Source organism: Castor canadensis, chromosome 12 (genome assembly GCF_047511655.1).
Source record: "Castor canadensis chromosome 12, mCasCan1.hap1v2, whole genome shotgun sequence".
NCBI classification, from domain to species: domain Eukaryota; kingdom Metazoa; phylum Chordata; class Mammalia; order Rodentia; family Castoridae; genus Castor; species Castor canadensis.
Window position 1 is genome coordinate 108,437,455 of NC_133397.1, and position 23,769 is coordinate 108,461,223.

A 23,769-nucleotide genomic window follows, 5' to 3' on the forward strand; every position below is an offset into this window, starting at 1 on the left:
CTTTTCTTCTTTTTCAACCTGCGTCTCCCCTGTAAGCACCTTTCCAAGACTGTGTACAGCCTTTCTCATTAAGAAATAAAGGAAAAAGAAGTGAAAACTTGCTTCAGTCATCTTGCTCCACCATTCTCCTAGCTAAATCTCTTGAAAGAGCAATTACTGTGACTTCCCACCACCCATTCCCTCCTCCACTGCCCCACCCCCACCCTTCTGAAGTGGCCCTTACCCAGTTGTCAGTGTCCTGAGGTCACCAAACCCAATAAACTACTGTCCTACCTGCTATTGCTCAGGCATGAGCACTGTGGCTTCTCCCTCCTTCCAGAAACTTCTCTTTGTCTGCCTCTGTGACACCACTTTGTTGTGATTTTTCTCTTGTCCCTCTGGTCATTTCTCCCAGCATCCTTAGAGTGATTGCTATGGTTTGGATGAGGGTCCCCCAAGGATTCATATGTAAAGGCTTGGTCTTCAGAGTGGTGCTATTGGGAAGTGGTGGAAACTTTAAGAGGTGGAACTGGGTGGGAGATCTTCAGGTCACTGGGGAGTGCCTTGGAAGGGGACAATGGGACCCAGCCCTTTCCTCTTCCTTTCTCTTTGGCTTCCCTAAGGTTTTGATCCACGGTGTTTCCACCATGATGTGCTGCCTCGCCACAGGCCCAAAGCAACAGGGCCAATAAATCATGGACTGACCCTTCAAAACTGTGAGGCACAATAAACCTTTTCTCTTTATAAGTTGATTTTCCTGAGGTATTTGTTATAGTGACACAAAGCTGAGTAGCCCAGTATTAAATTCCCTCTGCCCACTTATGACATAGTCCTAGAGTTTCTGTTCTCAGTACTTTTGCACTTCTTTCTCCTGGCTTAAAACAGCTCTCTCCCCCTGGGGCTGTAGGGAATCATTCTACAGGGTACACCAACATGAATAGTTTTGAGAAGATGGGTGTTCCAGTCCTCAGTTTTCATTCGCAGTCCTTCCTAGAATCAGTCTTTCTGAGATTATGTCTGTGAGGAAGGTGTCTTCCTTCTCCAGCTACTCCTCACCCACCCGGAACCTGCTTATGGTACATTTTCCCAGAGTGGAAAAGGCCCTGGACCACCAACTTGCAAAATACTTTAGAGGCTGACAAAGTAAATACCGATATTATGAACAATAAATATTCTTATAAGTTAGAAGGGTTATAATTCTATGCTTTCAATAAAAAAGACCAAAATGAATTATGAACCAAATGGGTTGATAATTAAAAATAGTTTTTGATGACAGACCAGTATGTGAATGGGGCATTTAATTCAGAAGGTGTTTGATTGTCACTGCTGCAACAACCTCTTCCATTCTCATCTTCTTGTTTGTCTAAACCAAGTTTCTCATCATTAATGTCAAAAGCAATGAGCCAGATGTGGAGATGCACACCTATAATCCCAGTCAAGAGGCTGAGGCAGGAAGATCGGAGTTCCAGGTCAGCCTAGAATACATAGTGAGGAAACTGTCTCAAAAAAAAAAAAAAAGTAAAGCAATAAAAAATATTAAGAGATTTTATGCTGAGCTCTGTGTTACCCTTGAAATAAGTAATTTGCATTCATATATGCATAAACTAGCAGAAAAATACCCACCCTCATCAATCTCATTAAGAGTCATTTCCAGTAATAGTTTACCTTTATGTTTAATGATTGTTCATTTAAACTATATTTGTTGTTTAATCAATTGTGTACTAAAAATAATCTTAACAATAACTCAATGGAGAAGAAATTAATTAACACTTAGATCCTTATGGTTCTCAGGAGAACATATTTAATTTGTTTTAATCACCATACAGTAATTTTTGTCCAAACAAGTATAAAAAGGCATTCATGAAAAATCTTGCAAGCAAAAACATGAATACTTTAGGATACATTTGTGGGATGAAAATATAAATTCAAGGAGAAAAAAGAAAGATGTAAAATTTCCACCCTACTAAAGAAGAGCTTGCTAATGTATTTTTAAGATGGATGACAGTAGGTAGCAGGTCACTCTAGCATTTAGTTTCTATTGGATGTATTGAAATGAATGATGTGACAATTTTCTCTTAAAATGTTAATAGTTAAGATAGATCAGAATAACATAGTTTTAAATATTCAAAGTTATAACATAATTTCATATATCTATTTAAATGTATGAGGGTAAGTCCTGTATAATTCTATTTATATGAAGTTCTAGAACAGACAAAATTAATCTACAGTGCAAGAAAATCAGAGCTGTGTTTGCCTCTAGGAGAGAGATGGGGGCATCGATTGCTGGGAAGGGCACAAGGGAACCTTTGAGGACAACAGTAATGGAGTTTAGGCACTTGTTAAAACAATCATATAGTATACTTAAAATGTGCACATCTTGTTGAGGTAAATATTATCTGAAAAAAAACCTGGAAACAAATATCTGAATTCTAAAATGTCATGCATGCTAAAGAGATGAGAGGCGAAACATATTATTTGGAAATACATAATAAGTAAGGTAGATTGACAAATGAACATATGTATGAAGCCATTTGGTTAAAGCAAAATGGTTATTGCAGAATCTAGGTGGTGAGTAAATAATATTTGTTACCTAATTAGATTTTGCTGCATGTTTAAAAATATTCATCTTAAAATGTTGGAGAAAAAGTACACGGGTCAATTTTTTTCATAATTCTTTTAGTGCATATATGGGAAAAGTTTGAAGACCCCTGGCTTCCATTTTTCACCATTTTAAGATACATCAGAAATTTATAGCCCAGACCTCTCTCCAGAATCCCAATTATATTCCTACTCCATCTGGATTTCCCACCAGATCTAACTCAGCCGATCAAAAAATGAATTTATGTTTTTCCCTCTATTGGTTAGGGGTATCCTCAGCAACAAGTAACACTACACAACAAGGTCAAACACAAAGGGGGATATTCTTCTTGCATAACAAGGAATTTGGAGGTTGTTTACACAATCGCTCTACCTCTATGCCCCCAGCCCAATAATGTCTATTGAAAATGCATTATCAGCCAAGATGCCTCTCGGCCACAAAAACATATACATCATACATACATAATACATATAAAAACCTAGACTACAACTGATTTCAGAGTCGACTGACTTGATGGTGGAGTACTGTCATTAACAGCCTGGGGTTTCTGGTTTTTCTGCTTTGTTGTCTTCAGTGTCAGATCTGTCCCAAGGCTGGTACCAAGGTGGATGCAGTAACTTCAAGTGTAACAGCCAGATGCAACAACTTTGAGAAAAAGAAGAAGAAAGACCCTCTGGACCCCAGTAGACACCGCTCCCATCCCAGCTGGTGGAACACCTATCAGTCTGTTTTCTGAACTCATTACTGGGGACGTAGGGTTAGCTTAGCCTAGTCCTGCCAAGTCTCCTAAAACATATAACTTTGTGAAACGAGGACCAGGCAAGCCAGGACGCAAAATCTAAAACCGTTATGTTAGGTAGGCAATAATCTGTCTCCAATGCATGTGTACTAAAATTGCAGTGTGAAAGAGCAATAGATTCACACATCATAATAGGGGTTCTGTTTCCAGAAAGTGTAGGATATATAATCTCTAAATCTACTTTGTCTTCTGACATAAAATTCAACAACACATCTAAAGTGTATCATTGCTGTTCATTCAGTTGATCCGGTGAATGCCTGTTAGGTGTCAGATGCTACTCCTTCATTCAAATCTTCCTTACAGCAAAGCAGAGGTGACAGATTTGTAACTACACCTGTTTGAAACTAAGGTTTTGCCTCTGCATACCTAACAAGCTCTTTCTTTGTCTCTGGTTCACTGCATGAGACACATACTACCACAATCAGCACTTTTGTTATTTTTCTTTCTTCTACTCATTTTCATAAACAAAACTCACTAGATACTCAAACATATCCAAAGACGCAGATGTAGGCCAAGACGATGGTGTGGGAACTGATGGGTGGCTGACAGAGTGCTATACTGGAAGAGCTAAGTCTTGTATCACACTGACCTCTGTGCCAGGCACTTCTCTGGGCACTTTACAAATATTAACTCATTAATCTTCACTACAATTCTTTGAAGCAGGTGCTCGCATCCATGTTAGAGATGAGGAAACCAAGGCCCACGAATAACAGCAGATACTGTTGCACCTTGCTCAGCTGCTGGCAAGCGGTGATTTGACCTTGATGTCTTTCTGACTCCTCTGCCCGCTGCCCTCACATGGGCTCCTGCTCCACTTGGGCTAAGTACAGGTCTCGCATTCCCCAGGAAGCCTTGCTCTCTGCCCCTGGGCTTTTTTGCACATGCAATCTGTCTGGACTATTCTTCCTCTCTGCTGAGACTCATTCTTCAAAGTCTGATCAGGCCCACTCTCCTTTGGGACTACTTGCTTACAGATCTGACTCCACTACCACACACATAGTACCAGACCTGGTCGTCTGCTCCTTGTTGGGACTTGCTACTATGGCTGGCCTACAACTGCCAGAGTGTCGCTAAACTAGTGCATAAGCTCTCTGAATTTTACACTTTCCTGCCTCCCCATAGTGTCTGACACGACGTGTTCTAGACGCTTAGGGAGTGGGAGCCTGGTTTCCCCCGCCAGCAGCCTAACTTAATAAAAACAAAGCGAGAAAAAAAAAAAAAAAGTCCCCTTCTCTTCCCTCTCCACATCACAATCAAGACCCCGATCATTTGGATTCCTTTCAAGCCCGCCCGTGACGCACCAAGCAGGGTGGGAACAGTGTCCAGGCGCAGAGCGGCCGCCTCCCTCGCCTTCTCCCAGTTCTTGCCTATTAAGGTAAGCGACCTCGGAGGACGCAGAGGGAGGGAGGGAGAGAGGAAAGGTCCCCTCCAGAGGCCTCCGCGGCCTGCAAGCTTGCAGGGCTGTGCGGAAACACAGCCCTGGACACTCAATCAGCCAAGCGCCAGCCTCAGGACTCCTACTAATCGTGTCTACCCGGTCACCTTCCTAGGTGTCCAAAGCCACCGAGGACAACTTCACCCATCCCCGTGGGCCTCAAAGGAATCCAGGCACAGAGCGCTGATTAAATGGGTCCCATGTCGCCAGTGGATGCTCCTTCCTTGCAGATGCTCGGATAGCCAACGGGGACAGGGCGTCCGCGGGAGGGAAGGTGGTCACCGCATCAAGAGAGACCCCACGGTGGGGGGGTACCCGGATCTCCATCCCCTCCGCGGCGCCCCCATCCCTCGCCAGAGGGCCGCTCGGGTCCCCGTTGGCCCCGCCCCAAGTGACCCCGCCCCCGCAGGCCCCGCCCACGCCCCGCCCTCCGGCGCCCTGGGCTCGCGACGCGGGCCTGGGGACTCGGGAGCCCGCCGCCGGGGCCGCAGCATGGGGCGCTTCCGCGGGGGCCTGCGGTGCATCAAGTACCTGCTGCTCGGCTTCAACCTGCTCTTCTGGGTGAGCCCCGAGCTGGCCGGGCCGCGCAGGGCAGGGCCGGGCAGGGTGGCGGGCTCGGGGTTGGGGTCTCCGGGGACCTGACCGCTGCAGCGATCCAGCTGGGCTTTGGGTGTTCAAAAGGCGGAGGCGACAAAGGGAGGGGACGGATGGAGGGGGAGCGCCTAGAAAGAGACGGGGAGACGCGGGGAGGCACAGTGCGCCTCTTGCCCGGGAGGAGCCCGTGTCTTGGTTTTTTTCTCCCGGCCGGTGACGCCAGGTGCGGGGACCCAGCGTCTCCTCGCCCGCCATCCCGAGGGCTGGGGCCCTGGTGGCCCGCGCTGCGCTCCAGCCGCCCGGGCACACACGCCCCCTTCGCTCTCTTCTTTCCCGCGGGTGCCGGCGGCCTGGCCCGGGTGCTGGGAGGGAAACCCTACCCCGGGGCTGCCTCGGGTGGCGCCCCATCCCGAGTGTGTGGACACACCACCTGGCTCTGATGGTTTGTTTAGGAAATTGGGGGCAATTGCGTTTTTTCTGGGCATCAAGGGAGAGTACCCCTGGATGAGAAAACAGGGGTGCTGTTCTATGAAGGGGGGGGTGAGGAACAGAGGGGCTTCCAAGGGGCAGCAGCCTCTCCCGGTATCTCCCCGCCCACAGCCTCTGCTAAATACTAATGCGTCCCAGATGAGCTCATTCAACTTCACAGAGTATTACAGGACAGCATTCCGGGGGGTCAGCGGTTCGCAGGATGGGGCTTTGGTCCTTGACTCCTATAATATTAGGGCATAGCTAGGGCTCGACCATCCCCAGCTCCCTGAATTCTCCGTCCTGGACAACTGTGGAAAGGTCTGAAAGCGATCTTCTTTGCACACCCCTTCTTGGGTTTAAAAGAATGCCAGCCAGTGTAAACTGCTCAGATAGACCCTGAGGGATCCTGCTTTGGGTGAAGAGGTTCTTGCGGGAGGAGGAGAGAACAGCAGGGGCCTGGATGCTTTGAAATTACAGGGCTGGAAGAGGTGGTTGTCCTATCTGCTCTGGAGACTTTTTCTCTCTGTGACTGCAAGTAATTAATTATTCAAGGATGGTCTCCTCTTGTGTCTGCCAAGCCATTAGCCCAGACGCCTGGGTGACTCCAGCATCTCCAAGCATTTCAGAAGCCAAGTGGTCATCTTCAGTTCCTTCCCCTAAGGGGATTTGTGTAGAGGAGGTATCCCCCTATCCTGGGGGCAGCACCTGCATTTTAAAACTACAAATGGCTTTTGTACACCCCCCTGGGCATTTATAGCCAGCACACTTTAGGGAGAGACATTTCTGAAGGCCCTGATGTAATTATTAGTAGTCTGGCTCTGTTTCAAAGGCTGTTAATTATAGATGTCATGCTGAGGTGACACCCCTCACTCTCACTGCTTAAAATTCAAAAGAAGCGTCATATCAGCTTGAGAAGGAAGTCTTAGGCTGAGCCTGATGTCATGGCAGTCTTTCCAGGGACAATTAAAAGCATTTATCTAGAGTTTCCAATGTGCCAACCACATCCTATTTATTATTACACTTCATCCTCACAACAGTTCTGATGTGCACCCTGTTATCCCCATTTTTGCAGAAGAGGAAGCAGGCTCAAATAATTTAACTTGCCCAAGGTCACACAGCTAGTGAGATGGGACTCAGACTCTGCCTACTTTCTCTTAAACGCTGTGGTACGTTAAGTTAACCCTACCTCCCAGAAGTGTGGCTCCTGGATCAGCAGCATCAGCGTTCCCTAGGAATTTGTCAGAAATGCACATTCTTGGCCTACCCCAGAGCTGCTGAATCAAACACTCTGGGAGAGGGACTAAGCAATCTATTTTAACAGGCCATCCAGGTAATTCTGATCCATGGTCAAGTTCAAGAACCACTATTAAACAATTACAAAACAATCACAACTGCACTGTTCTCAGCTGAGTGCAGTGGCTCACATCTATAATCCTAGCTACTCAGGAAGCAGAGATCAGGAGGATCACAGTTTGAAGCCAGCCCAGACAAGAAAGTCCATAAGACACCCCGCACCCCATCTCAGCCGAGAAAAAGCAGTGGTGCATGCGTGTCGTCCCAGCTACCTGGGAGCATAAATAGGGAGATTGCAGTCCAGACCACCCCAACATAACAGCAAGACCTATTGGAAAAATAACAAAAGTAAAAAGAGCTGGGAGCATGGCTCGGGTGGTAGAGTTCATGCCTGGCAAGCACAAGGCCCTGAGTTCAAAACCCTAGCACTGCAAACAAACAATAAAAATTGTCCCTTAAGCTGCTAATCTAGTTGAGGACACAAGACCAATGCATCTAGGACAACAAAAAATAACATCATATACAATCAAGTGACAAATTTCACCCTGTTGACCATGAACACAATAAAGAAAGGAAGTTTGAGCGCCTCCATGTGTGTTAGCCACTGAGGTTAGAAGTGACCTATCCAATAGGTGATGGAGGTGTGGAGCTCAGAGCAGGCATCACAGTAAACAATGCCTGAAAATTTCTCCTGAAGATGGGCATTCAGGCTGACCCTGGAGGGAGGCGTGGAAGGGAGGTGGGCACAGGTGAGTCACCAGTGTCCACCAGCTGGAGAGCAGAGCAAGAGGAATGTGAGCCCACCATCGGGTGACAAAGTCTCAGGCTGGAGTATAGCCATCCTAAGTGGGATCTGCTTAGACAGGGGGGCTATACTTGAACAAGTTATTCTTACTTCTGAACTTGGCTTCTCATCTGTACAACTGGAGTGATAGAGTTGTTGAGAGAATTAAACGCACCTATGTAAACTATCTGACCTCACCTTCCTATAAGCCTCATCCATAGTAAGTGCTCAAAACTTATTATTTTTACTTTTTTTGTTGTTGTTGTTTTTACTGGGGCTTGAACTCAGGGCCTGCACCTTGAGCTATTCCATCAGCCCTTTTCTTGTGATGAGTTTTTTCAAGATAGGATCTTGCCACCTATTTGCCCAAGCTGGCTTCGAACCGAGTTCCTCCTGATCTCTGCTTCCTGAGTAACTAGTAAAAGGATTACAGGCATGAGCCACCAGTGTCCAGATATGATTTTCACTATTAAGTGCTTGGCCCACAGGAAGCCAATAAATGCAGCTCTCTTTCTCCTGATTCCCTCAACGATGACAAATACTATAGATGTATGCCTAGTGGCTTACAGCTTGTCTTCTTTGGAGAATAACAACACATTATCTTCTTAATTTCGACGTGTGGATTTCCCCCATTGGAACTTACAAACCGGGAAAATCTTTTTTCTGTTTTGTTCACAGCTATATCCCCAGCACCTAGAATGGTGTCCAGCACATAGTAGGGCCTCAGTAATATCTGCAGAGTGAATTAATGAATCTGTAGGTTAAAAAACCAGGTGTGAATGGCCTTCATGATTGGCACAGATAATCGTTGGGAACTTTATCTGGAGACTGACCTATGTCCACCTGTTCATTACCTCCTTCTTTTTTGCTTGCTTAGATTTGAGCAAGATTCTTCTTTTGGTGTGAAGGAGACATGGGGAGCTTCCTCTCCTCCATGGGGACAGAGGGACAGAGGAGGGCACGGCAGTAGGTACAGGTACCTACACAATTAAAGAGAAAGTGGCAAACTGAATCATGTGCCTAAGGACTTTGGGGAACTCATCTAAATTAGTTAGATGTCTACCTTCATGGTCCTCAAAGGAACCTGATTCCAGAGACACCCCTAGTTTCTGAAGTTTTTTCTGGTTGGAGGGATTTTTCCTAGAAGGACAGGCTGCAGCTGTGACTTAGAGTGTAGCATTTACACACACCCTTGGATGTCTGTCTTTCTGAGGTTTAAGGTCTCCCTGGGTGACAGCACTTCCTTCCTTGTCTGAAATTGGCCAGAAGGCAGGTGCAGAGGCTGCGGGTGTGTTTTGTGATCTGCAATTTGACAGATGGACTTGCAGCTTCTTCTTGGCAGCTCCTGGTTTTCTGAACATCAAATAGACCTGCCAGAACTGCATGGTGCACCCTGACCCAGGTTGCCAACTGTATTCACTACTGAATTTTTAAAAACAAAAGTAACACTACCCATTTACCCTTCTAAATTAATCTCTGATGTGGTTGGTGTGTACCATGAAACCCCTCCCAGAGTCTGTCAGCTCTGGATTCAGGCACTGCAATCAGATAGCTCAGTATATTCCTGTGGCTTTCATTGAAGTCACCTTCATTTTTTCCCCTCCGTTGCATAGCAATATAAATAAAACACCACAACCCACCCAGCCACATATGTTGGTTTAAAGAAAACCCTGGGCACTGTTTATCCCTTGGTTTATTGTTGTCCGCTCAGCGTTTTCCTATCATTGTACTGCTCTGAGCTGCTCAGTGGCACTGTCCCACAGGAAGCAGGGCTGTTCTTTGTTGAAAGACACATGCCATATATGGCAAGTTTGAAGTGGCTGTCCTTTCCTCACTGTGACTAATGCAGCTTTAGGTTTTCACTTGGAGGTGCCTAGCAGGTGCTAGTGGAAAGAGTGTCTAGTTAGCTTGGGAGTGAAAGAAGTTTGGCTCAAACAAGTCTCCCCCTCTTGCTCAAACATTTCTAACAGTAACTTTAAAGCAATAACCTATCCAAAAGACAGGTTAAAAAAGAAAGAAAGTAGGAAGGAGGAAGGGAGGGAATTAGGGAAGGAAGGAAGGAAGGAAGGAAATTAGTTAGTACACACCCATAGTAAATATTCAGAAACATAAAATATGAGTAATAGTTAAATTGAAATACCAGAGGAGAGAAAATCTATAATCCAGGAGGCTCATGCAAGTAAGAAGAAGCAAGCAAGTATTCTACATCCAACCGAAGTGCCAGGAGTCTGACAGCTCATCAGGGGCATGGTGTCAAGAGGAGAGACTCCCTTCCTCCACAGTCAGCTCACTCAGCAAGTGCGCACTGAGCACCTGCAATGAGCGTGGCACCCTGCTAAGCGCTGGTGAGTCAGAGATGATGAGGACCCAGCCCTAGATCAGGAAGCACATGTGTCTTTAGCCTCCATTTGGCCTCTGATTGTAGTTTATTCCTTCTCTGGTCTTTGCTCCTGGAGGGTAGGGACTGTGTCATGCCAACATTCCCTTCTTCCAGTCCCACAGCACCTAGCAGAGAGTCAGTGTGGCTCCAGTTGACAGGGTTTTGTGTACTGACCCTAGAGCAGAGGTGTCTGGTCCCTGCCCTGCCAGGTGCAGGCGAGGGAAGGCAATGGAGAAGCTGCAGTGCGCACGGGTGGCCTAGAGAGGTTGTTCAGCAGCTCTGCAGCTCTGTCCACCCCAACTTGATGCTGCCCTATGGACACACTTTGAGAACCACTGTTGCAGATGTGGCTGGAAGAGGTCGGAAGCCCACCAGAGGCACTTGTTTCTGGATGGAGCAAGGAGACCCTTCCTCTTGACTTGCTCACTTGGCTTGGCAGTTTTCTTAATCCCAGTTACTCATGTTTACCATTATTGTTTTGAGATTCTTTTTTACACTAACACGTAATGACTTCTACAATTACTATCGTCCGTTGCATTTCACTGTTATTTTAGAACATCCTTTAGGTCCCCTCTCCAACCATGTGTGACAAAAGAGAACATAAGCTCCATCTCCCAAACTTCATGTTGACAGTTAATATCACAGCAGGGTCATTCTACTTTTCAAAGCAAGCAACATTATACCGACCCACTGAAGTAAACCACGTCATGACAAGGGGTAGAAAGAGGGTGAGACTCCCCGTGGGAAAGTCCAATGGGCGGAGCACATTAAAGATGAGCCTGACCTGGCTCTCTCGCCCTCTTTGGCCTGCTAGTTGACATTTATATGCTATTCTAACTTACAAATGCTTTCTCATGCATTATCATTCCATCTGATAACGAATCACAGCAATCACGTGAAATAACGTAAGGCCACCTATTTGCAGACATATTTCATGTGGTTTTGACCAAGCGCAGTGAAAATAATAATAATTTTTAAAAAAGAAATTGCAAAAAATAATTTTAATTCCCACTGCCACATTCCACAGCTCAGTGGATGCGGAGCGGTTCTGTCAGTCTCCTGTTATCGTCAGTTGTGCTAAAATCATTGTGTGAGCTGCTGGGTGTTTCCCTGCCCTTAAATTTTTTGAAAATCTGCTTTCCAAAGAGCAAATCATCCCCCACAAGCAAGGTAATAGTTACAATAATTCTCCCATCTACAGCCTCATTATTCCCATTGTACAGACATGGAAGCTGAAAGTCAGACACAGTAGGTAGGTATGTCCCAGATATTCTAATTTTAAACTCTATTTTTTTCACTGTATGAACATGTTGGGGTTCTCAAGTTCACTTATATGCTATGTAACCTAAGCAACATAGCAAAAGCCTGTCTCAGAACAACAACAAAAGAAAAGCTACTACTTGGAAAATGTGAAGTCTGTGACCAGGGTGATGATACTCAGTATTAAGTTAGACTTGAAGCATTCTATAAGTACAGGTGTAGGGAGATGAGTAAAGTACTCCAGCATGTGTCAGAAACAGGAGAAGTGTATGAACACCAGCTGATCAGTTTAAGACAGAAGAAAAGCAAGGTAAGAATTGAGGAGGGATATGCATCAAGGCAAGTTTAAAAAACTTGGAGAAGAATAGTAAACACTATACGAATATAAGCTATGTGCTGGCTGCTTTCCTGGGCATAATTTTATATTAACTCCTCCAGTCCTCACCACAATCCTATGAAACAGTCACTATAATCATCTCCAGATTACATCTGGGGAAACAGGCATGGGAGACTTAGCTGGTTAGTGACAGAGATGGGCTCTTTGCTCTTAACCATTTGAAGTCCCCAGACTAACAGAAAGAGAAGGTTGGAGATGTGACAAGCATGTGACATGGTGACTACCCTACTGAGCACATGTGGCTATTTAAATTGAAATTAATTAAAATAATTAAATGTAGTGTTCACGCCCCCAGCCACATTTCACATGCTCAGTAGCTCTAGGTGAACTAGTGGCTGTGGTACTGGGGGGCAGAGATATAGAGCACTGACTCATTGGAGAAATGTCTATGGACAGATCTAGCTTAACTATAATTATTCTTTCACTTATAAATACTTCTTCACATTTTTCCTGAGTCTTAAGGAAGTTAAAATTAAGACTGGCAGAGTGGCTGAAGCGGTAAGAGTGCCTGTCTACCAAGTGTGAGGTCCTGAGTTCAAACTCCAGGGCCGCCAAAAGAAAAATAATTTTAAATAAGCTAAAATTAAAGAAAGGGGGACATAGCTTCTATGAAGGCCACTGGCTTTCTAGTATAGTTCAGAAAATAGTTCTAATATGGTTCAAGGAAATTTATGGAAAGTGGCGATGTAGAGCCCACAAAAACTACTAGAAGGCAGCAGCAGAGAGCTAGGTTATTGGTGGCACAAGAGTGGTGTTTCTTATCTTGAAGATTAAGCTTTTAGTTTGAGTGTAACATTCGAGCATCTTCCAACCTAAGACATCCTAAGTACTGGGCACTCACTGTTCTAAGTGTGAAATGCAAATTTGTTTAATCTCTTAAAATGCACTTCTTCCCTCCACTTTGCAGACAAGTAAATGAGGGGTGCAGAGTTTAAGCATCTTGCCCGAGGTCACAGTTCAGGCCTGTGGAAGAGCCTGATTCAAACCCAGTTGCTTGGAACCCCGTTTTTAGCACTGTCACTCCTCCACACCCCAGTGCTGTACATGCATGTGGGTTTCTTGTTAGCCTGTCTAAAGGTATCGCTATGCAATCTGATACTCAAAAGTAACAGTTCTAGAAGAGCAGGTTGAAAATGTTCTACAGTGTGTGACAAGCTCACCTCTTAATGATAATTGGGAAGGAGTCAGTTTATAAACAGAGGGCAAGGGACTTAACCAAGAATAGCAGAGACCCCCGACAGGACAGGGCAAAGCCCAGAGTCTAGGGGCGAGGTGGGGGGAGGGAGCGAGTGGGGTGCATATGAGCTACATCATGGAAGCTGACTTGGGCCTACACATCTCTGAATCAACCCAGGCCTCTGAGAATGGACCAGTGCTGCATCTTCCTGACCTCAAGCAGGTTCTAATGAAATTGATGCTAAGAGCAAACTATAAAATACCCATATAGGCATTCATGATTTCTACTAGAGCCTATCGAAGCTAACTTCTAGTGTTTTACCTTGTTCCAATCTGACTTTTATCTGAATCATTTATCTGCCACCATTGACTCTCTGTAACAATTAAAATTGGATATGATTATTGTTATTGATTAATATTTAAGAATCTTATTTTTCTGCTCCCAAATCATCCTCTCAACCACCTTGAAGAGTATTTGGCTGAAACATAAATACCATTTAATGTCCTGTCTTTGCTTGTATACAGTTCAATATAGATGAGTTGTCACAGTAGTCATTGTGGCCCCCAAGATAAGTATTAGTGTACTCAGAGGGTAAGCCTAGGGTAAGTCCCAGCAGGATGCTTCAGGAGGAAGTCCAGAGAACTTACAAAAGCCATTTTTGTCCCCTTCCCCCAGCTTATCCCTTAGGTGAGATAAGGCAGACATTGAGTTTAATTCACTTCTGTGAATGAATTAGATTTTAATTCAGTGTCTATCTGACCTTCACTTGATGAAGCCATTTGTCCCCTGGCATCATTAGTCAGTAGTCTGTGACATTTGTTTTTAGCAGAGAGAAAACTGCACAACCACCATCTTTCTCCTAATTCTTGCTGTTCCCTGCTCTCCTCTCCTTCCCCCTGTATTTAAGAGAGAAGCCGTTATACACATGTCTATAGGTAGGATATCGCTTAACATTCACAACAAGCTTTCATTCCAGGTTATTTCCTTCCCCCAGACTTCCATCCACTCCCCTCTCCCTAGCACTTATAAACAGCCTTCCAGTAAGATCGGCTGTTCCATGCCTGTAATTTTATGGCAACCTCAATCAACAGAAGTATTGGCACAAATATATCACCAGTGTTCATTCCAGAGATCAACAGAATACTGCAGAGCCTGGCACCCTTCCATCAGCGCTGAGAATTAAGCATTGATTGATCGTAAAGTATGCTCTTACCTGAACAATATCTTTCTTAGCATGAGCTTATTCTTAGGAAATTCTATGAAGAAACACTGGGATCTTAAGGAGCCGCCACGGATCTCCAAACACCCAGCCTTCCCATCACACGCTGCCTCCTTCCTGTCTTCAGGTCTTCCTCCCCTGTCCTGATGAAGAGGTCAGAGCAGCAAGGTCCTTTCGAGGGCTTTTGGTATGAATGTTGTAAGGTGTTCAGCTCTCTTGTATTTTTTCTGATAAAACCCTTGATTTTGTGAAAGTGCCCTCTGAATCCTGGCATGGCTCTCAGTGCATAATGGGGATGAAGGTCTTGGGAGCTTATTTTCCACTTGGAGAAAATTAGTATCAGCTTCCAAAGCAAAAGTGCTCCTGCCATCTGCCTCCTAAAAGGCAGAGACTGCATTCCCCTTGTGGTAGCATAATGGGGCTTCAATCAGATCAAGCATTGTGAGGACTCATTACCATTCCATCTAGGATAAGAATTGCCACCAAGAGAAAGTATTAGCTTGAAAGCACCTAAAGAAAATTCTAGGGCAGAAGCATCATTTCCAACTTTGTGTTACTTTATCCCAAAGAAGAGAGGAGCAGATGAATGGGTTGTGTGTACACATGGCATTCACCCTGGAGAAGCAGGAATAAGGATTGATTTTGTTCATTCTTTCATTTGCATGCAGTGTGTTTGTGTTGCTGTACTCCTGTGATGTGCTCAGAGCCCCTACGAGAAAAAGGCACCCACGGGTGTATTTTTGTGTCCATGCAAGATTCACAGTACATAGGCTTAGGAAAACACAGAACTGATATTGTTTGTATTGTTTTCGTTTTCTGTGGGCGAGTGTTTTGCTGAATACATTCAACATTGTGTTCACACAGTGACTACAGTTTTTCCCAGGTGCAGATGGATTTGAAACAGTACTTGGTGAAGTCCCTTGGAAAGCTGTGAGGGTTGTGGTTTGCAATTGCTCCTATTAGCCTGTCTTAGTCAGCTCATGCTGACATAAAAAAAAGAAATACCTAGCCCTGGGTTTAATCCCCAACACACATAGATACACTCACACTGCACACAGAAAGACATGCCATGGACTGGATGGCTTAAGCAACAGAAATTTCTTTCTCACAGTTATGGAGGCTGAAAATCTGAGGCCAAGACACCAGCTTTTTCTGGCTGGCAGACAGTACCTTGTCATCCCATCCTCAATGGTAGAAAGCAAGCAAGCAAACTGTCTGGTGTCTCTTAGAAGAAGCAGTGTCCCATCGTGAGGGCCACACCTTCATGACCTTCATGACTTACAGGTCACCCCTGTAAAGGTTCCATCTCCAAATACTGTGACTCTGCAGGTAGGCATCAGCATTTGGATTTTGGAAGGACACAATTCAGTCCCTTGCTTGGCCTAATGGTGCCTTTGTTCTCTAGTCCCTCACTTAACAAACGTCTACGGGAGACAAACAGACCTTCCCTGTGCTCACTGAGCTCACGTGTTTAAAAAAAATCAAAAATATTTCAACAGCTATGTTCACATGAACTATGAAGGAAGGAAGGTACCTATCTAGGCTAGAGTAGGCTTCCCCAAGGAGGTGACATTAGAACTGAGAGCTGTGAGCTGGTGTCACCCTGATAAGGGGAGGACAGTGTACTGGCCCAGGAAACAGAAAGAGCAGTGACCACCAACTGGGAGAAGGAAGAAAACTGGCTGGGGAAGGTGACAGCTATTCCTTTGTCTCACACCCAGGTATAAGCACACAGTCTCAAACCTCCCCCCACAGTGGGAATGCATTTGACCCTGAAAAGGGGCTCTCTGCTGGATTTCCTTCCCGGTGTTTGCTCCTTGTGACCTATTGGCTGGCAACCAGGAAGGGAGGTAGGGCCAGCTGGAGGAAAGTGGTCTCCACACTTTCACATCTGGCACTGCCCCCTCCAGCTGAACTGGTGCCTTCCTGGGGACCATGTTTGCAGTTCATAAAGTCTCTCTCTATTTTTTATTTTTTGTAAGTGAAAAAAATGATAAGACATTTCACCAGCAATCCTAGGAAAGTGGAAATAAGTTCCATAAAATAAAATTGAAACCCAAAAACAAGTTCTGCTTCATGCTAAATGACTTGTGTTGGCAGGTAGCCCTTACAAGAAACCACCCGTCCATTTTGCTTTAAAATGCTTTAAAGCAGGTCTTCCGTTCTCTCTCCTGTTTCTTTAGTTTTACAACACAACTGTCTTCTCTAGAGACATATGCTTACAATTGGCAATTCTGTGTCCTATAAACTCTCTAGAATATGGTTAGCTACTGAAATAACTTGCCCATGAAAATATGTAACTACATATGGTAGTCCCCTTTATAATGACGTGGATTTATGTGTCGCTGTCTGTACCTTCCACATTCTTCTCACCTTTTTTTTTTCCTATTTTACATCTCTTCTTAAGTAATGGACATACTTTTACCACCACCACCCAGCCTTGTCTCATCACATTTTCTGAAGGCCTTGTGCACAAGTGGTCTTCAGAAAAAAGAATGGTGATGGAAGGAATGATGTCCTAAGTGTCTTATGTGCACTCTAGCAGGCTGACTCTGATTGAATCCTCACCAGCAGGACAAAATTCACATCTGGTGTTTTACCACAGGCCCTTGAGAACCTCAAGGAGAATGGCTGGTTCTTCCTCATCTCTCAGTCCTTGGCTCGTGGCTCACAACGCATGCTCAATAAGTGCTTTTCAGTGGTAAACATCGAGGCCCAACTCATGCAGTTGTGTGAAGAAGTCCATTCTTGTGAAAATAGAATTTCAGGCTGCAGTTCTGCCAGAGGTACAGGGAGAAGGGCTGGCCCTGGAAGCAGAGTTCTTTGGTTGGTACCATGTCACTGGTTCTCAGGACTCTCTACTTCACTCCTTGGTCCCCTCTCTGGTCCTCAGTCAATCGGGCCTTTATCTTTGACTCCTCACTGTGTTTGGCAGCCAGGCAACATTTATGTGCCTGATGATTCCCATCAAAAGAAGGGTTCCCATCTCCTCTTCCCCCTCAGGGCTAAGCAGCAGCCATGAACCCCGGCTACCCCTACTTCTCTTCCAAGCCTGGCCTCTGACCTCTCCCAGACTCCTCTTTTCCTCAACACAGCATTAGGTAAGGAAACCATACCCTTCCCTATGCTGGGCCCTCTGCCTGGAGCTCGCTCCTCCCTCCAGGTCTTCCTTGCTCAATGACTTCTAGCTCATTCTTCAAGGTGTAACTCAGACTTGGATGACTGCTGCAGGCCCCTGGTAGTTGCACTTTGCTCTCCCCCTTGCCAGGGTGCACACTGCTCCCTGCATTCTACTGTATTTCTTACTTTACCTGCTGTCCTCCATATTGGACCTGAGACCTGCTGTTTTTGGTGTCATTCCTCTAATGTCCAGCACAGTACATGAGCCTGGCCTGGACCTTGGCTCATTCTTAGTAAACATGCAAGGAAGAAAATCAGGGAGGAAGTGAAGGTTGATGAGGCTGGGGACAGGAGGAGAGGAAGAAAAAGGGAGCAGCCTCTCTTATATGTTTTAACCTGGTGGAGGAACAGCCCTGTCTGAATGCAAAAGAGGGGCTGAAATGAAAAGAAGAGAGAATTAGGGCCTAGAGGAATTTTGGTAGGGCTAACATTTAGGATTAGAGATGCTTAAAGAGTCCCTCTGGGCATTGGGGAACCGTCTCTTCTAGCTGTGTGGGACACAGAGCCTTGAGACACAGGACTTACTTGCTTTGTTCCTTACTAGGCTGAAATTGGTATGAATTCTTTTTGAGCCATTTCTACTGTGTCGTAGACCGAACTAAGTTCGATGAACACTGACCATTTCCGGAGCTTTACAGGATCGATGAGTTCCAAAGACCCAAAGGGCTACGTGGTCTCTACTGTGCCTTTTTCCAATGCAGTGACCGGGTCCTCACCCACAGGCCCCTGACACGGCCAGCAGCATGCCAGGAGGATTCCCTTCCACACAGTGATGACTTTCAGCTATGCCGCAGTTTCCCTGACCCAGAAGGAAACCCGTGTGGTTTGGGGTTGAGGGTGTGGATGAGCCAGCGCAGATTTTTTCCTGTTGCCTGATGGCTTTAAATTGCAACGTCTCTTTTCATTTTCCATTATGCATCAAACACATCTGTGCCAGAACCGGACGAATGGATTCCGTCTGGGAGGATGATCCCAGACAGCTAGAAATTAGAGTTTGTGGACAGAGAGATTCCAAAAATGTGGCCTCATGGTAGGGTGTCCCTGGGACCAGTCACCTCCTCCACAGTCTGCTTGGTGGCTGCTGGCTTTGGCCTGGTGCCTCTGTCAATAGATTGTACTTTGCATTTGGAAACTTTGTGTTTCCATCAAGGCACTGCAGAGAGGAGGGTTACAGGGTTGCCACGGGGCTCTGCTGGGCAATTTTGTCCCAAGCACTCTGGGATCTTCCAGGGACAGGGCTTGATCAGGACCATCACTCTCTTTTCTGCATGGCAAGAGCGAGGACCCCAAAGTTGGTGTCCTTCCAAGTTAAGCACAGCCCAAGAAGACTACCCATGTTTTTAGACTGAACATAAAACTACTGTTCAATGCTTTCTTAAAAAGCCATTTTTACGCTTAGCAGAGTAGTTCATACTTAACGCAGCACACTTAGAAAACAGAAGAAAAAAGTCACCTGTAATCCCGCCTTTCAAAGACAAATATTGTTAATATGCTAGCATGGTTTCTTTTTACATCTCCACGTCATGCTGCCCTTTTAAAACCTGCAAAAGTCCTTGGAGAGCTGGTTGAGCCCAGTTCTCAGAGTCTCCAACTAGTTCCTTCCTCTGAGGGCTGGAAACTCTTAGTTCCTCTCCATGGGAGAGGCCAGCCGGTAAAACTCACCCCCCCAACACTGATTCTTCACTGAAGGCTGCTGTGTTTCTGAAGAAACCAGAGGAACTTGGCCTTGGGAGACAGAGGTCTTATATAAATCCAGCCAGATAGCCCTAGAGGGCAGTGCTGTGTCCCTTACAAACTGCCCCATAAGGTAGAAGACCCTTTGTGAAAGCCTCCTGGGAATTTTTCCTTATTAAACCTCTTCTCTGATTTCCCCTTCTGTCTTCCTGTTGCACCTTTGGGCACTCTGCTGTGGGGGACAGAGGCATACTCTCCCTTGCTCGTCTGGTGAGAGGCTGAAGCAGCCCAACAGTGACAGTGACTGGATTGGCAGAGGCAGGAGGCTATTTTTACATCTCGCTTATTTTCCCATAGTGCCTTGCACCTAGAAGGTGCCCTGTAAATATCTGTTGATTGATTGATCGATACAGTGAAATAGGAGAATTGTGTTTGCAGAGAGAACACCGTGACTGGAGCCTGCTGGCATGTGGTTGTGGCAGTCCTGTGATGGCAGAAAGTGCTGCCAGGGTCAAAGCCAATCCCCACAGTGGCCATCAGAGCAGAGACACAGCCCAGTGATGACTCTACCAGCTGCCAGCCTGCCCAGCCACTGGCTATGCCAGCCACTCACCCTCTCCATGAGCCACACAGCACACAGACCACACTTTTTCAGAAAATTAGTTTTTCCTTTCTCACTTTCCATGGAAACTCAAAATAGCAACCAAAAAAAGAAAAGAAAGAGAGGCCAGGCTCTGTTCCTGCCTGCAAAACCATCTCCAGCAGAGCAGGGCAGTGGCTGCTATGCAGAATTGGGGAAAGAGGGCTGCCCATGTCTCTGAACAGCCTTCTAATTGGAGACTGTGCATCATGACGTGTGGGTGGGCTCTGAGGCTGGTGTATTTTCTTCTAATTTAGAAAAGTGGATTCCCCCAGGTCTTGGAGTTCATCTTGCTCTTGGTGACCTGGCACCTAAGACACAGTTGCTACTTACTGTGGTGCTGGTGAGGAGGTTCAGCATGCCTAGCCAGGGACAATAAGGCAGGGGGCTTGCCTGCTGGTAGGGTTTTTTGTTACTGTTGTCATTGTTTTTTTGTTTTGTTTTGTTTTTGGTGGGCCTGGGATTTGGACTCAAGGCTTCATTCTTGCAAAGCAGACTCTCTACAGCTTGAGCCACACCTCCAGTCCATTTTGCTCTAGTGATTTTGAAGATGGGGTCTCCAGAACTATATGCCTGGCCTGGCCTACAAATCATGATCCTCCCGATGTCAACCTCTCAAGTATCTAGGAATTACAGATGTGAGCCACTAGCACCCAGCTCGGAACAGTGTTTTTGAGATGCCCCTCAGCCATGCCATATCTTTCCCATAACCATGGGGCAGCCTGATGTCAGGGTTGACCCAGCCTGAGCTCTACACTTGAAACCAAAAAAGCCCAGTGCAGATCCCAGGGCCCCGAGGGCCTTTAAGCACAGGCTTTCACCTCTCTTATCCCCGTTTCTTCTCCTGTGAGCTGGGAAGGGCGATCAGGTGATTATACAGGGATGACCCTCCCAGCCGTGGTCTGTGCATACACTCCTCTCCTCATCAGTACTGTGTTCTTTACCTTCCAGCTGGCCGGGTCAGCCGTCATTGCATTTGGACTATGGTTTCGGTTTGGAGGCACCATAAAGGATTTATCATCAGAGGACAAGTCCCCAGAGTATTTCTATGTGGGTGAGTGACTTCAGCGTCCCTAAGCTGTAGCTGTGGAAGGTTAAAGCTTAGTGCAGAAATCTGCTAGGACTGGGAGGGGGAAAGAGAAAGGGAGAGGAAGGAACCTCCACTCTGAGCCCTGCACACTTATTCCAGCCCTGGGGCAGGGGCAGAGGGGTGATGTTCACAGGCACTCTGGTGGAGAGGGCCTTGCCCCACACGTGGCCCATTCCTACTCGCCAAGATCAAGGAAGGCCAGTGGTGGCAACATTGACTTCTTGTGTCAAAGAGAAAAGTCACAAGGAGATGCAACTAAGATTCATTCCAAAGAAGCAGAAAAAACTTTTGTCCCCTAAGTAAAGTGGATACCCACAAGTCTGTCATTCTCTAGTTCATCTAGGGTGACATAGGCCCCTGCTCAGTAAAGCATTTCTTTTGTGATCTTGTATTTTTAAAATTGTGTAAGAGATCAATGTAACTTAAGATGAAGAGTCACCTCCAGGTTTGGAGGTGCTCAGCAATCGTGAGTGTGTGTGTGTGTGTGTGTGTGTGTGTGTGTGTGTGTGTGTCGTGGCCAGGGACTACGGAAAGGAGGGGACGAGGGAGGAGGAGAAGGGAATGATCTGAGGGAGGGACCTGGAGGGCTGCCTGTGGAGAAGAGGGAAGGGGGAGGGCCAGAAGAGAAAGAGCAAGGATTGAACCACCTGCTGAGGCACTGCTATTGGTAGGAACTGGGTTCAGTTCCCTCTGAGTATACAGCCCTCTCCTGTGGCCTTTTCTTGTTCTCCAGCCAAGTACACCTGGACTCTAGATTTCAAAAAGCCCAAGGCCATTGCCAGTGTCACAACACTCCTGTCTGACTGTTTTAAGAACTGCAAGGGCCACAGAGTAGGCGTCTCCTGTTTGAGTGGCCTCTGCGCCTGGAGAGTGGAGATGCTCCACATCCCAACAAAAGAAGATTCTTTTTCCCACAAGAGAGAGAATCCAGGCCACTAGAGGCCTTGATGTCCTTATGACAGTCCAGCTCACAGCTGGGTCACCTCCTCCAAACACCCCACCTGCACAGCATCCTTGTGTAAGGACAAAGCTTTATCAGTTAGACTACTTTCATTTTATGTTTATTTGTTTGTTTGTTTGCTTATTTACTTGCTAGGCGAGCACTCTGCTACTTGAGCCACACTCCCAGTCCTTTTGTGTTTTTAGGGTGTTTTGTTGTTGTTGTTTTGGGAGGTACTGGGCTTTGCTTTTGCTAAGCAGGAGCTCTGCCACTTGAGCCTTGCCCCCAGCCCTGTTTCTTTGTGAGGTGGGGTCTTACTCTAACTGCCCAAGCTGACCTCAAACCACAATTGTCCTGTCTTCCCCTCCTGCGTGGCTGGACCTGCAGATGTGCACCACCACACCCAGCCCTCAGGTAGGATACTTTAAAAGGAAAACAGCAGTACTCATGTATAAAAATGGAAAAATGAGACCTGTTGGAATGATTCTAAGAAGGGGGGAAGGGGTAAAGGAGAATGATGGAGGGGATGAATTTAACTAAGATATATTGTAAGCACTTTTGTAGATGTCACAATGTACCTCCAGTACAACAATAATATAATACGTTTTTAAAAATTAATCGGTTATATAGATTACTATTTTAAAAAAGGAAAATAGCAGAAAACCTAGTAAATATGAAAAACAATAAGGTTTCACATTGATGAAATCTTAGATGCAGCTTTTTGTAAAACACTCAACTATTTTAGGCTTCATTAAGAAAAAATGGCACAAATTTAACTTTGACATGCCACAAAAGATACATCCTAATTTCAGAATTGTTTAAAAAAAATGTTCAAGGCCAAAACAAAATTGATGAAGTGTGATTAAAAAAAAAAAAAAAAAAAGGCCGGAGATAGGGAATTTCCCATCAGAGAACTTCTCTCTACCTGGCCACCCTCGCCAGCATGGCCCCAGATGTCAGAGAGAGCGCCCTGGCTGCAAGCATCCTGCACTCACACCACTATCCAAAGGAGGAAAAAAGAAGCTTCATTTCAGATGGCCCTTCTCAGGAATGAATAAAACCTTTTTCAGGGCTGACAGAGTGGCTCAAGCGCTAGAATACCTGCCTAGCAAGCGTGAGGCCCAGAGTTCAAACCCCAGTACCACCATAAAAACACCTTTGTTAGGAGTCTCCCAAAGAACACACTTCCCCTTTTGGCTTATTGGTTGGCACTGTATGATAAACTCACGCCTAAACCAACCATGGCCAAGAAGTGAATGTCCACGGCTGTCTCTCTGACCAACTGATATTCATGCTTGGGCCTGGGGTGCGACATAGAACCCCCAGAGGGCTTCTGACTCTTGTACAAGACGGGGATTTAGTGACAAGGAAAAAGGAGAAACTCTGCCATAGTCTTCACCAAGAAATGCTCTTTTAATCCACAGTTTCCCAGTAAAAACACGCTTCCTTCCAAAAGCTAACACACACTTAGCATATTCTTTCTTGGAACTCCAAAAGTAGGTGAGCCCACCCCAGGGACCCCAGGAACATACAGAGGGCAGGGCAGGGAAGGAATGTGTCTTTGTTCATGCCCCTGATACTCCAAGAGCTGCTGACTGCACAGCTTCAGCACAATTTCTAACTCAGTCTTAGCTAAGTCCCATCTGAGCCCACGCTTGTGGGATTCTTGCCTCTCCAAAGAGAAAGTGTTCAATAGCCAACAGCAGACCGCAGTCACAAGCACATGGGAGATACTACATGTGTACTGCAGACATAAGCTCTGAGTTAAGAACAGAGAGACAGCACTGAGGGCTGCAGGACAGTCCTCAGGGCGCAGGGTACTCACATGGGGCTTAGAAGGACGGGGAGGTTTGGGATT

The 23,769-nt window shown here is 45.9% G+C and overlaps 1 protein-coding gene and 1 long non-coding RNA gene across 4 annotated transcripts in view; one reads left to right on the forward strand and one right to left on the reverse strand.

Moving 5' to 3' along the window:
• Positions 1-2,434: 2,434 nt before the first annotated feature.
• Positions 2,435-5,059, reverse strand: LOC141414918 (uncharacterized). The gene is made up of 2 exons (XR_012439907.1): positions 4,920-5,059; positions 2,435-3,223 (listed from the first exon to the last, which is right to left on the reverse strand). It is a non-coding gene; the product is annotated as an uncharacterized lncRNA (long non-coding RNA).
• Positions 5,060-5,237: 178 nt separating this feature from the next.
• Positions 5,238-23,769, forward strand: part of Tspan2 (tetraspanin 2) — a 53,607-nt gene continuing 35,075 nt past the window's right edge. For all 3 annotated transcript variants that reach the window (XR_012439904.1, XM_020157369.2, XM_074050688.1), the window contains exons 1-2: positions 5,238-5,373; positions 20,833-20,935. Coding sequence is in view for 2 of the 3 variants with exons in the window: in XM_020157369.2 (XP_020012958.1) it covers positions 5,305-5,373; positions 20,833-20,935 (172 nt within the window). In the remaining variant the exon portion in view is untranslated. The remainder of the gene's footprint in view (positions 5,374-20,832; positions 20,936-23,769) is intronic.